The sequence below is a fragment of the Colius striatus genome, chromosome 1 (genome assembly GCF_028858725.1).
Source record: "Colius striatus isolate bColStr4 chromosome 1, bColStr4.1.hap1, whole genome shotgun sequence".
Classification (NCBI taxonomy): Eukaryota; Metazoa; Chordata; class Aves; order Coliiformes; family Coliidae; genus Colius; species Colius striatus.
The window spans coordinates 31,450,898-31,464,300 of record NC_084759.1 but is presented as its reverse complement, the minus strand read 5'-3'; the positions used below and the strand labels follow the sequence as shown (position 1 = coordinate 31,464,300).

At 37.7% G+C, this 13,403-nt stretch overlaps 1 protein-coding gene across 6 annotated transcripts in view; it reads left to right on the top strand.

The window, feature by feature from the left end:
- Positions 1-13,403, top strand: part of DGKH (diacylglycerol kinase eta) — a 176,950-nt gene that overhangs the window by 126,396 nt on the left and 37,151 nt on the right. For all 6 annotated transcript variants that reach the window (XM_061995125.1, XM_061995120.1, XM_061995156.1 and 3 more), the window contains 6 exons: positions 2,437-2,522; positions 3,960-4,059; positions 5,502-5,778; positions 6,216-6,344; positions 10,678-10,812; positions 12,636-12,753. In XM_061995125.1, coding sequence (XP_061851109.1) covers positions 2,437-2,522; positions 3,960-4,059; positions 5,502-5,778; positions 6,216-6,344; positions 10,678-10,812; positions 12,636-12,753 — 845 coding nt within the window. The remainder of the gene's footprint in view (positions 1-2,436; positions 2,523-3,959; positions 4,060-5,501; positions 5,779-6,215; positions 6,345-10,677; positions 10,813-12,635; positions 12,754-13,403) is intronic.

Below are 13,403 nucleotides of genomic sequence, written 5' to 3'. Positions count from 1 at the left end.
TTTAGTGATCTGCTAACTGAACTGAGTTAATGTGTGTTCATGGCATGTATCTTGCATAATTAGAGTTTCCAGCTCTGTAATATTTCCCAAAGATGAAGGAAGGTAAGGCATCTTCAGCAAGGCAAGTCAGAAAAATTTCTTCCTGAAAAATGTATTTTTAATAGATATGTTAGAAATTAGTTTATATATAAACTATATATTCTTATGCTCTTGGAGAATGATACAATACAGTATTGTATTATCCTGTAATATAATATTATAAAAACAAGTAATTATTCTATAATATGTCAGATTATTTTGTATATAATAGTCTGATGTAGCATACAATCATATGAAAACTAAAATAATAAATTATATATTATAATTTTTTTTAAATGTTTAAAAGGAAAATATATGCTGTCTTGAGTTTGGAATAAGCATTGCAAAAACCTCTACAATTCGAATGCAAGGGCTGTATTCTGAAAGAAAGAGAGAAGCTTCTACTCAGCCTTCTCTTTGTTCTTATGGAGAGTTCAGAATGTTGAGTGACCTCAAAAAAAAAGCTTAGTCTGTCTTCCAGACTGGATTTGTGCTTGTACTATCTGATGAGGTTTTGATTTTGAGAGAGAAGGAGAAGCTTTAATCAAATTAAATGACATGAAAAGTCTTGAGTAAAAATGAAAAGAATAATATATTCCTAAGATAGTTAATGCATATCAACTTTAACTCAAGAGTACTTGAGAAGCAATAATTAATCAGCAGATTCTTGAATAATTTAACAATTCAGTCTATTTTAATTGGCAAGAAGGTTATAACCTTTGACAGCTTGTTGGATATAGACATGCAAAAAGACAAGGGCTTCACTGGCTGGGATTGTAATGGGGTTGCTTTGCACACAGCTCTGTTTCCAGGATCAGCAAAGCAGACCAGGGCTTTATTTTCTCTAGTTTTTCAAGACAGTTCAAATTTTTAACTCTGTCTTCATCGTGTGAAAAAAAACTCTCAGAATTTTGTTCTACTTAGTTCTGATTTTGAAATTGCATGTAGCTCCTCCTGAAAATGGAAGGAACTGCTCATCTAAAACTTTAAAGTCCATTCTGTATGCTGTCGTTCCTATCACTACTCCGAGCTGTACAAAACTGTTTTCTTTTGAGTACCCTGTTCAATCTCTGTATTAATGTTTTTTTTGTGTTGTTTATTATGATAAAAAATGAGAAAAAAAAAAAACCTTACACTAGGTAATGTATTAAAGCACAGTTCAAAATGTAAATAAGAGTACATATCTTGATTCTATTTATTTTTTTCTCTTTTCACTTCCCTTCAGTTTTAGGAGACTTATTTCACTTGGTCTGTTTCCAGAAATATTCCACTGATGTTTGAATGATAGTTTGTTCTTACAGATCAAATGGTTACATCTCTCAATGAAAACTGATTAACTGTCAAAGTTTTACACATAAGGTTGGGTTATAGGAGTTAAAAAAAAGAGTCGTATACTTACCTGCTCCATATCAAGGGCAAAAACACTCTAAGAAGTTTTAAAAGATTGTTAAAGGAACCTGTCATAAAATTTCAGAACTGCATTTATTTTTAGTTTCAGATTTGGAATTTGGTTACAATTTTCCTTCAAAATTGACATCTGGATCCATGTCTGTTTTGAGATAGGATATAACATGTGAGAATGCATTTCTCATCTGTTCCAAATCTTTTCCTGAGTGTTTGAGAACTTAACAATTCTGTATGAGAAAAGACATTCATAATATAAGGGAGAACTTCTTTACTGTGAGGGTGAGGAAGCCCTGGCACAGGCTGCCCAGGGAGGTTGTAGAGTCTCCTTCTCTGGAGGTTTTTTAAACCCGCCTGGATGCATTGCTGTGTGACCCGATTGAGGTGAATCTATTTTAGCAAGGGGTTAGACTAGAAGATCTCTAAAGGTCCCTTCCAACCACCACCCTTCTGTGAGTCTATGATTCTGTGATTCTCTCAAACATTTTTATAAGGACAAGCCCTAATGGTTTACTCAAGGATTGGTTTTGACAACTTTGTACCATTTTGGCAGCCTTTGTCAGTATGGATACTTAGGGAGAAACGAATCCATCTGACAGAGAAGAGAAAATTCAGGCTTATAACTGTAAATTTTTTATTTATTCTTAGTTCAGCAGCTTACTTTGAGGGAAACTTTGCTTATTTTAGAAAGATATTGGATTATAATAATTTAGGTTGTTATAAATCAAAAAAGAAGATAGAGTTTTTTCTGCCTCATGGACTATTTTTAGCCTGGAAATAACTTTTTGTTTTCTCTACAGGAGGAAAAGAACTGTGGATCAAGTACTAGCTGCTTATTCTTGTATTAGATCTAAAATGGAAAGCTAGCTGATTTTGGAGGCATTTAAATGCACTGCTTGATGTTAAACTGCTGAAATGTGTGGACATTGAAGTCTTCCTTCTCTCTGTTTTCAGATATCTGCTTATGAGGACTCAGTTGCTGCACATCTCGCAAAAATTCTTAATTCCGATCAGCACTCAGTTGTCATATCATCTGCCAAGTGAGTTGATTGGTTTTATGTATGATGCGAGGGATAAATCCCCTGTGTAACCTCATCAACATAATAACCTTCTGTCTAGGCCTGATTTGCTTTTGGCTGGCCCAACTGGTTTGTCTTAATATGTCTTGATTTATATCTTCCACAGCGGATGTTTTTCCCGCAACATTTTTGTATGGTATAATTGTATTGGATAGCTTCATGCAAACATATAACTACTTAAAAAACCAAACAATATAAAGTGATTTTAAATCATTCCAAATCTGTGTGGAGCTTAAACATGAAACTTACTGCTACTCATGTGAATGTGATCTACTTCATATTACATTTCTTCTGGGTTTTTTTATGTGTATCTTTAAGAGGACAAGCAACTTCAGCAACGTGAAGCAGAACTTCAGGCTAAGTAGCTTTGTTATGGCTCTGTCTGTATCTATTCAATCAATGGTGATCTGAGACAACAGAGAGTTTTTTTCCCAATACTTAAAAACGAGAGATAATTGCTTGACAAATCATGGACTTCTGTATATATCTTCTCTGTGAAAAATTCTGTTTTGTGGTATGCAAAAGACCAGTCATAGAATCTTCAAAAATACATCTGAAAGTCATTACATGTATTTTTTTTCTCTGCTAAAAGCAAATTATTAAATTTTCATTTGTTAAATATACATAGCACATGTTGAGAATTAAACTGCAGGGTATTATTACAGCTCCAGAGCCTAAATTAGATCTGTATCTTGTTAAATCTATTTAATTTCTGTCAAATAAATTTCAACTAAGTTAACAAAGTGAACAGTACTGAGCAATTTTCCACACTTCATAAGTTAGTTTACTGTCTGTCTGCATTGTAGGTTAATAAGAACTGACTCTTTCACTGATTTATACAGGGAAAATTTTTTGCAGCCACTGTAGTTTGCATAGCTGGGCCTCCGAGCCAGCTGTGGTTCAAAAGCATGAGCTGTGCAATGAGATGTGAGTGGCCATATACTTTCATCTAAGAAATACTCAGTTAAAGTCAGCAGATTTTTCTCCAAGTTTTGTAGGCTCCATCTCTGCATGGGAGTTTGCAAGACTGTGTTTGAAGTTATGAAAGTGAACGCAAGTTTGCAAGTTTCTCTGGTATGGAAGGTGTTTGGGAAAGGGAATGGATAAAATTAGTTGTGTTCATTTCAGTTCTTAGAAGCAAGAAACTTAGATACAAGGTCTGCAAAGGCTTAAATAAAAGGGAGGAGGAGTTTTTGTTTTAAAGCTGATCACCTGAATTTTGCAAGCCATGGAAAAGAGTATCTTCTGCTTTGCACATATGATCACAGAGCTCAGTTTCCAACAAAAATGACGTGTAGCAGTATGTATATAAATAAATTGCCATAAGAATTTCATATTCAAAGCATATCTATTTCATTTCATTTCATTTCTCCTCACTCTTTCTTCTTTTATTTGAAGAATATTATGTGAAACTGTAAAGGACTTCGTTGCCAAAATAGGAAAGACTTACGAAAAACCAATGGAAAATGCAGAGGAGGCTGATGCCATGGCCATTAAAGTAAGACTCTGACTATGATCTGGTTTAAAGTTGTAGGGTTTTTTAAAGTTTATAGCTCATGGGTAATTAATTTGCAGATTGCTCCAGGATGCTCAGATTGGCTTTCCTTTCAACCGATTACTTTAAAATTCTTCTCCTCTTATTGCATAGAATAGCTATATCCAAACCATCTTTGAACTCTATGATTTCTTTAAACACTGTTAATGCTTTTGTCCTTCATAAAGGATAAAGTTCATGGTAGTGTACATAGAGATAAAAGAAAATGTTTTGCATTAGGAGTTATACTTTTAGGGATTAAGTTAGCTACAGGAAAACAATGAGATAATGAAAGAAAGTATGCTGGGAGAATGAAGGAGAAAGAGACTACAAAGTTAAAAATAGTGGTTTAAGCTGCAAATGTAGAGGCCATGTTGCAAAAGCATTGGAAAAAACTCCATGAGGATTTGGGATGAGGCACAAAATTTACATGAATGTAAAAGAGAAGAAGAAAACAACATCACTAACAATCCCAGTCAGGAAGTGTATTTGCTAAATGGCAGTTTGTGGTTCACATTTCTGTTTGGTGCATGTTTTAGACAAATAATTATTTCTTTTGACTCTTACAAAGCCAGACAGTGTTGATTTCCTTTCCCTTAAACACAAAAAAGCACCTCCTTTCTGATGTACCTAGAAAGAGCAACTGCTTAGTGATGGGTAGAGGTATTTGACAGTGTTTGGTTCTAGCTGGAGCCCCTTTGCTCTGTGACATCTCAGTTGTTCAAATGTACACCTATGTTGCAAAAACAACCCTATGTGTCTCAGTCTATGAGCTGGACACATCCCCATAGATTATCTCTCCGAATTGGGGTGCAGAACACCCGTAATATCTCATAATGCACGGTATGGGTAAATCTGGTCTGATTCTCTGCGGCAGGCCACCAGGAGAGGAGTAAGATCTAATCTGTCCCCCAGTTATGTGGCAGGCTGAGTTTAGCACAGTCTGTTATTTTAATCTGAGTACAGGGGTTTTTTTGTTACTGTAAACTGGTTGAATATCACATGGTATGTCTGCAAAAAAAAAAAAACCCAACCCAAGCAGACCTACTTACAATCTGATATTCCAAAATGTTGAACCTAAGTTTGGATTCTACATAGTTATGTAGCCACTTCAGACTACACAGCCACTTAAGACACTGAAAATTTTAAATATAATCTGGTACTCAATTTCATAGAATGATAGAATAGTAGGGGTTGGGAGGGACCTTTAGAGATCATCTAGTCTAACCCCCCTGTAGAAGCAAGTCTACCTAGATCAGGTCACACAGGAACGTATCCAGGTGGGTTTTGAAGACCTCCAGAGAAGGAGACTCCAGAACCTCCCTGGGCAGCCTGTTTTCCTGTAAATGTTCACACGTTCACTGTTTTTTATTACCCCTGTCAATACTCTTTTCCACTTTTCTTAGTGCACCGAGTTAAATGAGAAGCTAGACCTGCTGCTCCAGGCTCTTCACACAGAAGCCCAGGCTGCTCCCATTCTCCCAGGCATCACTCCCCCCATTGTGGAAGAAGAGGGAGAAGAGTTTTCAAGTGAAGAATCCTTGTCTGAAAGTAAAGAGCAGTTAGCAGACTGTGTCTCAAAGTCTCCCACCCAGAAACTCTTCAAACCAAGGGAACAGTTAATGCTCCGGGCAAACAGCTTGAAGAAAGCCGTGAGGCAGATCATTGAGCAAGCAGAAAAAGGTGCACATCAGTGTTTTGATCCTTACTGGTGAAATAATGAATAATGATGCTTTTTTTCCCCTAAAACTAGCATAATTGTTCATCATTAAAGTGTTATTTCCACAGTCCTACACAGATAAAATTATGTACTTATGACAAGCTGCAAGAAAAAGTAATGCAGCTTCTTTGAATATGGATGACTGTCTTTTGCATATATGAATACGCATGTATGCACATGTGTGCACATACAAAAGTGAGCTGCTTTTGTAGCTATTGTTTTCCACAAAAAGAAAATTTCTGGCAGCAGATCTTTATCAATGGGCAAAGGATTGCTAGGTTATTTTTCACTGAATGGGCAATAGAAGTCTTTTGTTAATATTTTTAAACTTAAAGCTGTAGAAGAAAAACCCCAAGCTCATTTTCCATCTTGAAACCTTGTCTTTTTTTTTAATGAGCAGTTGTGGATGAGCAGAATGCTCATAGTGAGGAACAAGTGAACCAGTCTCCAGTAGAATATAGCAAAGAATTAGATGAATCCAAAGAAGAGGAAAAAGAGGAAGATACAAAGGAACTTGAATCCCCATCAAGTGAGTAAATTGGAAAGAAAGTCATTTAAATTTGTACAGTCCTCCTTATTGTTGCCTTATGGAGCATAGTTGGCTCCATTAAAAGTACTAGCATCTTGTTACACTGGTAAGTAGTCACAGATTTTAATAGATTTGGGTAAATAAAAGCTAAGGAAAAAATGAGGGGAGATGAGATGAAACTCTTTTAGAACTTATTTACAAAGCTGAGAAGGTTTTGTTGGGGAGAGCAGTGCCTACATATTTAATCCAGTGTTTACACTCACCTTTCTACATGAAGCTGAGCAGGGACTAGAACCTAGTGGCAAGAGCAGATTTCAGTGACTGGTATTTTAAGGCATATTATAGAGATTTCTATCAGTTGTTTCTGTTCAAAAAGTTTCAAATTGTATGAAGCAGGCATATTTATTCATTGTATTGACAACAAAACCATGTCTCATCTGGGAACTTACCTTGAAACAGTTATTGGAACAGAAGGAATGAATGTTTAAGTCTTCTATATGAAATGGAATGACATAAAGCAGGAAAGAATATAATAGCAAGTGGAATCAAAGTCTGTGATATCCTACAGTCCCTGGCCATTAAAAATTTCCCATCATTGTCCCAAATACAGGTCATTAGTCCAGTCATTAGTTCCTTGCAGCTATTGGCTGCTATATAGCAAGCCACTATACCAAGCTACTCCTGCTTTCCGAGGTCTGGAGTCCCTGACCTGCTCTGTCCTTTGTCAGATGGACTTTTGTCTGGTGCTGCTGTCTCAGTGCTCCTGCTTTCCTGTTGGAGCATCATTCTGCCTTCACTGTGGGGCTCTGCAGGTTACTTTCCAAAAAAAAAGGAAGATAGTATGTGTTGCGTTTTAAAATGCAACAGAAATAACCCAGTTTTATTATTTGTGTCAGTAATGATACAATACAATCAGAATATTGAGTGATTTGAGTTCAAACCAACTTGCTTGACAGGTAGCATATTCATGAATAGCCCATTTGTCACTAAGCTTTCCTTTTGGCTATTTGGTGTTTGGTTACTGTGTGTAAAATGAATAAATATTTAGAGAATAATCATCTCCTGAAATGACATAGTACTAACTCCCACATTCAAATGACAGGGTGAAATCTCTCCTCTCTAAATATATCCTTTATTAAATCTGCTTGTGAGTGACAGCAGTGGAAGAAGGATGGACAAATTGTCTATATGGGACCCTCACCACCTCCCTTGCTTGCTTTTGGCACAAAGCCAATCCATCCAGAGGGTACATTTGGACATTTTTCCATCACAAATGTCAATACTGCATTTTGTGTTGGCTGGTAGTTCACGTGCCAGGGTTTTTCAAGAGTCTTAAGCTGCACAGTAATTTTAGGAAAGATGCTTCTTACTCTAGGTGGAAATTTCAGTCCTTGTCATAGTATGAAAGCAGACAATGGTGTACTGCAGGTGGTGTCTCAAGATGATACGCAAGTCATAGAGAGACGGTGGTAGCTGGTGGATAACAAAACCTAACCCCTAGATAGTTAGTGAGCAGCTTGCTGTAGCAAAATGAGCAAAGTTGTTTGGAATTTGCATCTTATCCTCAAAAATATCCTCAAAACGTATTGTCCTTCTGAGGCTCTGCTGGGAACCTGGTGCTTGTGTTGGTAGCTCCTGCTTTAGACGTACATTAGTCTCTCTTGGGGCTTCTGTTGATTCAGAATCTCACATTTCCCATTTTCCAGGAATGGATATCAGACTTTCTCCAGTGATTGTCTCTCATTGGCCCTTTTCTCCTTTTCTCTTGGTTATAGGAATTAATGTTTGTTGGTTGGTCAATGTTTGTTGGTCCAGTTCCAAAGGTATCTCATAGAGGATGCTAACCCTAGGGGTGTAATAAAAAAAATACAGCTGTGTATATCCAGGTGTTGAAATATATATATAAACCCCTTGTTTCTTGGTGATAACAATTTCTGCATTTATTGGGGAGCTATATTATTCTTCATACGTCTGATATGTGTGAAATAGAGTGCATATTAATGCTGCTGGTGGAAGATAGGTGTTTAGGGACAAAGCATGAAACATGAATTCAATTATCTGCAATGAAACATCAGTTTCAGTCAGTAGGGCTCTGTTGTTTTTATCAGAGCATGAACAGCAAAAGTTTATCTTTATTGCAGTTATCCCCGTGAGTCTCATCTGTCAAATAAAGAGCAGCTGCTCTGTTGATTTTTCTATTTAATGTAACTGCCTTGTTCCCAAGTACAGAGAGAACAGACTGTGTGAACAGTGTCGTAAATTTTTCAGTAGCCTTATGAAAAATGGATGTTAATTTTCTTCTGAATATGATATTTTACCTTCCTAGGATCTTCCTGGTCATTTGATGAAGGTAATATTTTTTCATATGTTAATTACCTTCAGCTAAATATTTAATAACTCTTGTTAGATTTCACTTGCAGTATTTATTCCTTTTCATTTTTTTAACATTGTTACAGTGTTGTGTTGTACACAGAAACAAATCATTGTATTTTATTGTTATCAGGCAATACTGCAGTTATTTTGTGATAACTACTAAAGCTGTTACTGAGACGTTGAAGTCAGAAGGAGCTGTTAGTCTGCTTGGTCAGACCTTTCATATATAACAGTCCAGAAAATTTCACCCACTTACCCCTGTCTTGCATCTAATGATTTCTGTTCGATTTAAGCGAGTCATCCAGAAAGGTGTGTAATCTTATTCCTAGGATACAATAGGGTGAAGAATTTGTCATTTCATTGACTGTTTTATATTAGGTTATCATCACAAAAAAAAAAAGTAAATGCTCAGATCCCAGCCTGAATTGATTTGAATGCAATTTCTAAACTCAGGTTCTTATTATTACCTTTGTCCCACTCTGCTTTTCCTTCCATAATGCCTTCATAAAGTATGCCCACAGTACTCTCAGGCTGAGTTATCATGAATGACAGGAACTAATCTGTCCCCCTCCTGCCACAAAGCAGGGTCCTTCCCATGACATTCTCGGTGGTGTTCTGCTTTCTTCGTTCTAGTCCTAATTATTCTGGTTTTGGCAAATCAGTTTTTGGGTTTCGAGAGGACTAGATCAGATTGCTTTGAAATAATTTCATGTTTCATTCTGAGCTTCTCCAGGTGGTCAATGTTGAAGTTGTGCTAAGCTGAAGTAATTTCAACATGTGAGATAATTTTGAGCAGAGGTAGCCAAGAAGTGTCTGTCTGTGATTATCTAGCATACAAAAGTTTTCTACATGGACATGGAAATGCTATAATAAAGCATTCAGTAATAGTACCCAAACTTTCTTCCTTTGGGCACCAATTTCTGGCTATGTCTCAAGGGGCTGAATTTCACAGAGGTTAACTTCCCCAGGCTAAAGCAGGCACTGGCATATTCTCTCAGTCTACATGAAACAAGTTCTGCCAGGAAAGTAAGTTACAGCACCTGAGGTGAGCCCTCTTAAAAGCCTATCCGTCTTCATCACCTGCAGTGGCAGTCCCAGGGATAACTGATCTCTCTGAGCTCCCAGTTACTGTTTATGAATATCTTCTCTTTCCCCTTGACTGACTTCCCCTTCTTTTTCTGGAGCCTTTGTCACCAACAATTACATCAGCTACCAAACCATTCTGTCTGTCTCAAGGTTACGTTGATCCATCTTCTTGAGAATTTTAACAAATAAATTATTTCAGTTTATTTGGGAGTTGCTGGGGTTATTTTGTGAAAAAAGAAAAGATAATGGGAAATTGACATCCCCAACCATCTCTCTAACTGCAGAAAAGTGTGTCTGAATGTGGCTTTTTTCCATACTCTTGCAGTTTTCAGTTTGGCTCTAGATAAAGATATCAGAGTTTTATTGGAGGTTTTCAGAAACCTGATGCAGGCTGGGGCCATTTTAGCTGCTTGAAGCAAATAGTGTAGCTTTTGGTCAGGTATTTCAATGGCCTATGGGTTAGAATAGCTATCTACAATAAAATTGTTATAAATGGTAAATATACCTACGTTATGTAGTGTGTTATAAGTAAATATAGATTGGATTGAAGTTTAACTTCATGTTACTTCATGAATGTTGTTTGTCAGAACCTACCACAGCTGGTGGATATGATGCAGATTTTGCTAGTAGCTTGAAGCTTAAGTTGGGAACTCAAATGCAATGCACACTTGTTGATTTTAGTATGTGATTGTCACTTGATTTGTTTCTGAGTTTTCTTGACTCTTTGAGAAGAAAAACTGTTGTGAGGGGAAACAACATTTCTCACAGAATTAAGTTAATGCTTTTGAAATACTTTCAGGGCTTTAGAAAGTGTGTATTTGGTATTGTCTTAAGAGGTCTAATTAATGCTCTTGCTTATACTACCTCTGCACAGTTAAAACTGCACCAAGATCTCCAGATCGACGTACAAGTCGAGGTATTCATTCACAGACAGGCTCTTTCTCTGCATCAGCTCTGGCTGCAAGCAAGGAAAACCTCCCAGTGCTTAACACGAGGATTATCTGCCCAGGTAATTATGATTTTGAAATTTGCTGTTCCTTACACTACTTGAATATTGGCTCTGTTCCCCTGCTTGCTGTCAAAGAATGATTTTTACTTCACGCCCTGAGTTTGTTGGAACCATCATACACATCTTTGTGTTATATCTCATAGTAGGAAATGCAAAATAATGTAGGAGATCACTGATAATTTGGCACAACAGCAGGTATATCAGAAGTGTTGCATTTCATTCTGGAGGGTGAAAAATTCAGAATCTTAAAGTAACAGAATCAGTGTAGCTTGGGTTGGAAGGGACCTCTAAATATCATGTAGTCCAACCTTCCCTATCATGGGCTGGCACATCTTTCACTACATCAGGTTGCTCAGAGCCCTGTCCAACTTGGCCTTGAACATTTCCAGGGATGTGGCAGCCGCAACTTCTCTGGGCAACCTGTGCCAGAGTCTCGTCACACGCATTGTAGAAAATGTCTTCCTTATGTGCAATCAAAACCTTCCGTCTTTCAGTTTAAAACCATTGCCCTTAGTCCTCTCACTACATGTCCTGGGAAGAAGTCTCCCAGTCTTCCTTACAGTCTTCTCCAGACTAAACAGCCCCAGTTCCCGCAGCCTTTCCTCGTATGAAAGATGTTCCATTCCCCTGATCATCTCGGTGGCCCTGTGCTGGACTCTCTCCAGCACTTCCCTGTCCCTCTTGAGCTGAGGAGCCCAGAACTGGACACAGGACTCCAGATGAGGCCTCATCAGGGCAGAGAGGGAGCAGAACCTCCCTTGACCTGCTGGCAACACTCTTCTTGGTGCATCCCAGGATGCCATTGGCCTTGGCCATCAGGGCACATTGCTGGCTTAGTACCAGCTTTTGATGTAACCAAGGACAGGGTTGACTCTGTGGGCTTCGGGCTCCCATGGCTGAATCATGTTCAGTTTTTCGTTCACCAGTACCTCCAAGTCCTTCTATCTCTCATCCTAATCAGTGGAGGCTATGAAGGTACTGAGGCACAAAGATGTGTGAAATTCAACCCTCTGAATAAGAGATCTGTAGATAACCTTTCTGGAAGCAAATAACTGAAACGACACAAAACTGCTGTGCAGTATAAACAGTAAAAAAAAAATCTGTTCTTATTCAAATGCAATTATCACTTGAAAAAAATCAGTTCTTAAATAAAATTAATACAGGGAGCACTAGTAAGAAGCTGTTTTAATTAACTTCATTAGTATAGTTAAAACATAATGGAACTGAGCTTACATTTTTCTTTAGGTTAATTTAAGTGAAAGCTTTTATAAAGTACTTTTCTTTGTTTATATGCATTACACAGAGTTTTGTAGAGTGGCATTGATACTAGTCAAAGTAGGCTGTGATCTTTCCACAACTCCACCAGTTGTAAAAATGATAAGGACATTCCTTAGGAGTATTTCCAAAGGAAAAAACCAAAGGAAAATAACGGACAGCTTGGAGACAAAGATTAAAGCAGGAAAAAAAAAAGCTCTAGTAGTCTTTCTGGATGTTAGGTCACTTGTTTGGTTACTGTGCCAGCCAGTGAGTGTTGGCCTGAAATCCTGAATTTTCTTATTTTTGTTTCTTCTTTCACAATGGTGGTGCCTGAAGAGTCAGCCACTGCACTGCAGCATAGCTGCCTTTCTGCTCAAGGGAGCCAGAGACCTGAAAAGATAACCAATATAGGTAAAAACTGAGACAGAAACGCAATCATTCTCTATTTGGATTTAATGAATTTTATATCTCAGTATATGGCTTATATTATGACAATATATGTGTCTCTGTTTATCAAATACAAATTGGTTTTCTGTTATTTTTCTCTGTTTATATTTTTTAATCAGGTTTGAGGGCTGGTCTAGCTGCTTCTATTGCAGGAAGTTCAATTATTAGCAAAATGTTGCTAGCAAACATCGATCCATTTGGTGCTACACCGTTTATTGACCCGGACCCAGATTCCCTGTAAGACATGTCTTTTTCCAAATTTACTGTTTTGCTTTATTTTGCTTTTCTTAAGCTTCTTTTTTACCTTTTTGTAATTTTTTTTTGTTTACTTTTTTCCGTTGTGAATTTCTTGTTTGCTATAATTTGTCAGGAGACCTCAAGGTCTGAAAACAGGTTGGATTGTGCAGATTTGTTTATGATTAGTAACAAATTGTCTTGCAGCAGCAGAAATAATAGGAGACATTAATTCCCTGCTTGCTCACTTGTTCTGGGAGGAGGAGGACAGCAGTCTTTCAGATCTGGCTTTTCCTTCCCAAAGGGCTGGTCTGAACTCAAGCTCAGCCGCCAGAAAGATATTGAAGCAGATCTGGGCATTTCATAGTAGAGGAGGAAGAGTGTTCCCTTAAGGACTGGGGCAGTAAGGTGGAAATTTTGTGTCCTAAGCTGTCTGCTTTCCAGAGCTGGTTGTAGCATGGGCAGAGACTTAGGGATGTTATCTGGGTTGTGGGCCATGGCTCCCTTGAAACAAAGCATTGCTGTGCCAGCAGCGTCAGCCAAACATGTATTAGCAGCTGCCTAAATGCAGCCTGGGTGGTATCCCACTATTATGTTGGATATGGATATGGTGCAGATGGTGCTGGATAGGAGTGTGGTGTAGTGTCTTCTTT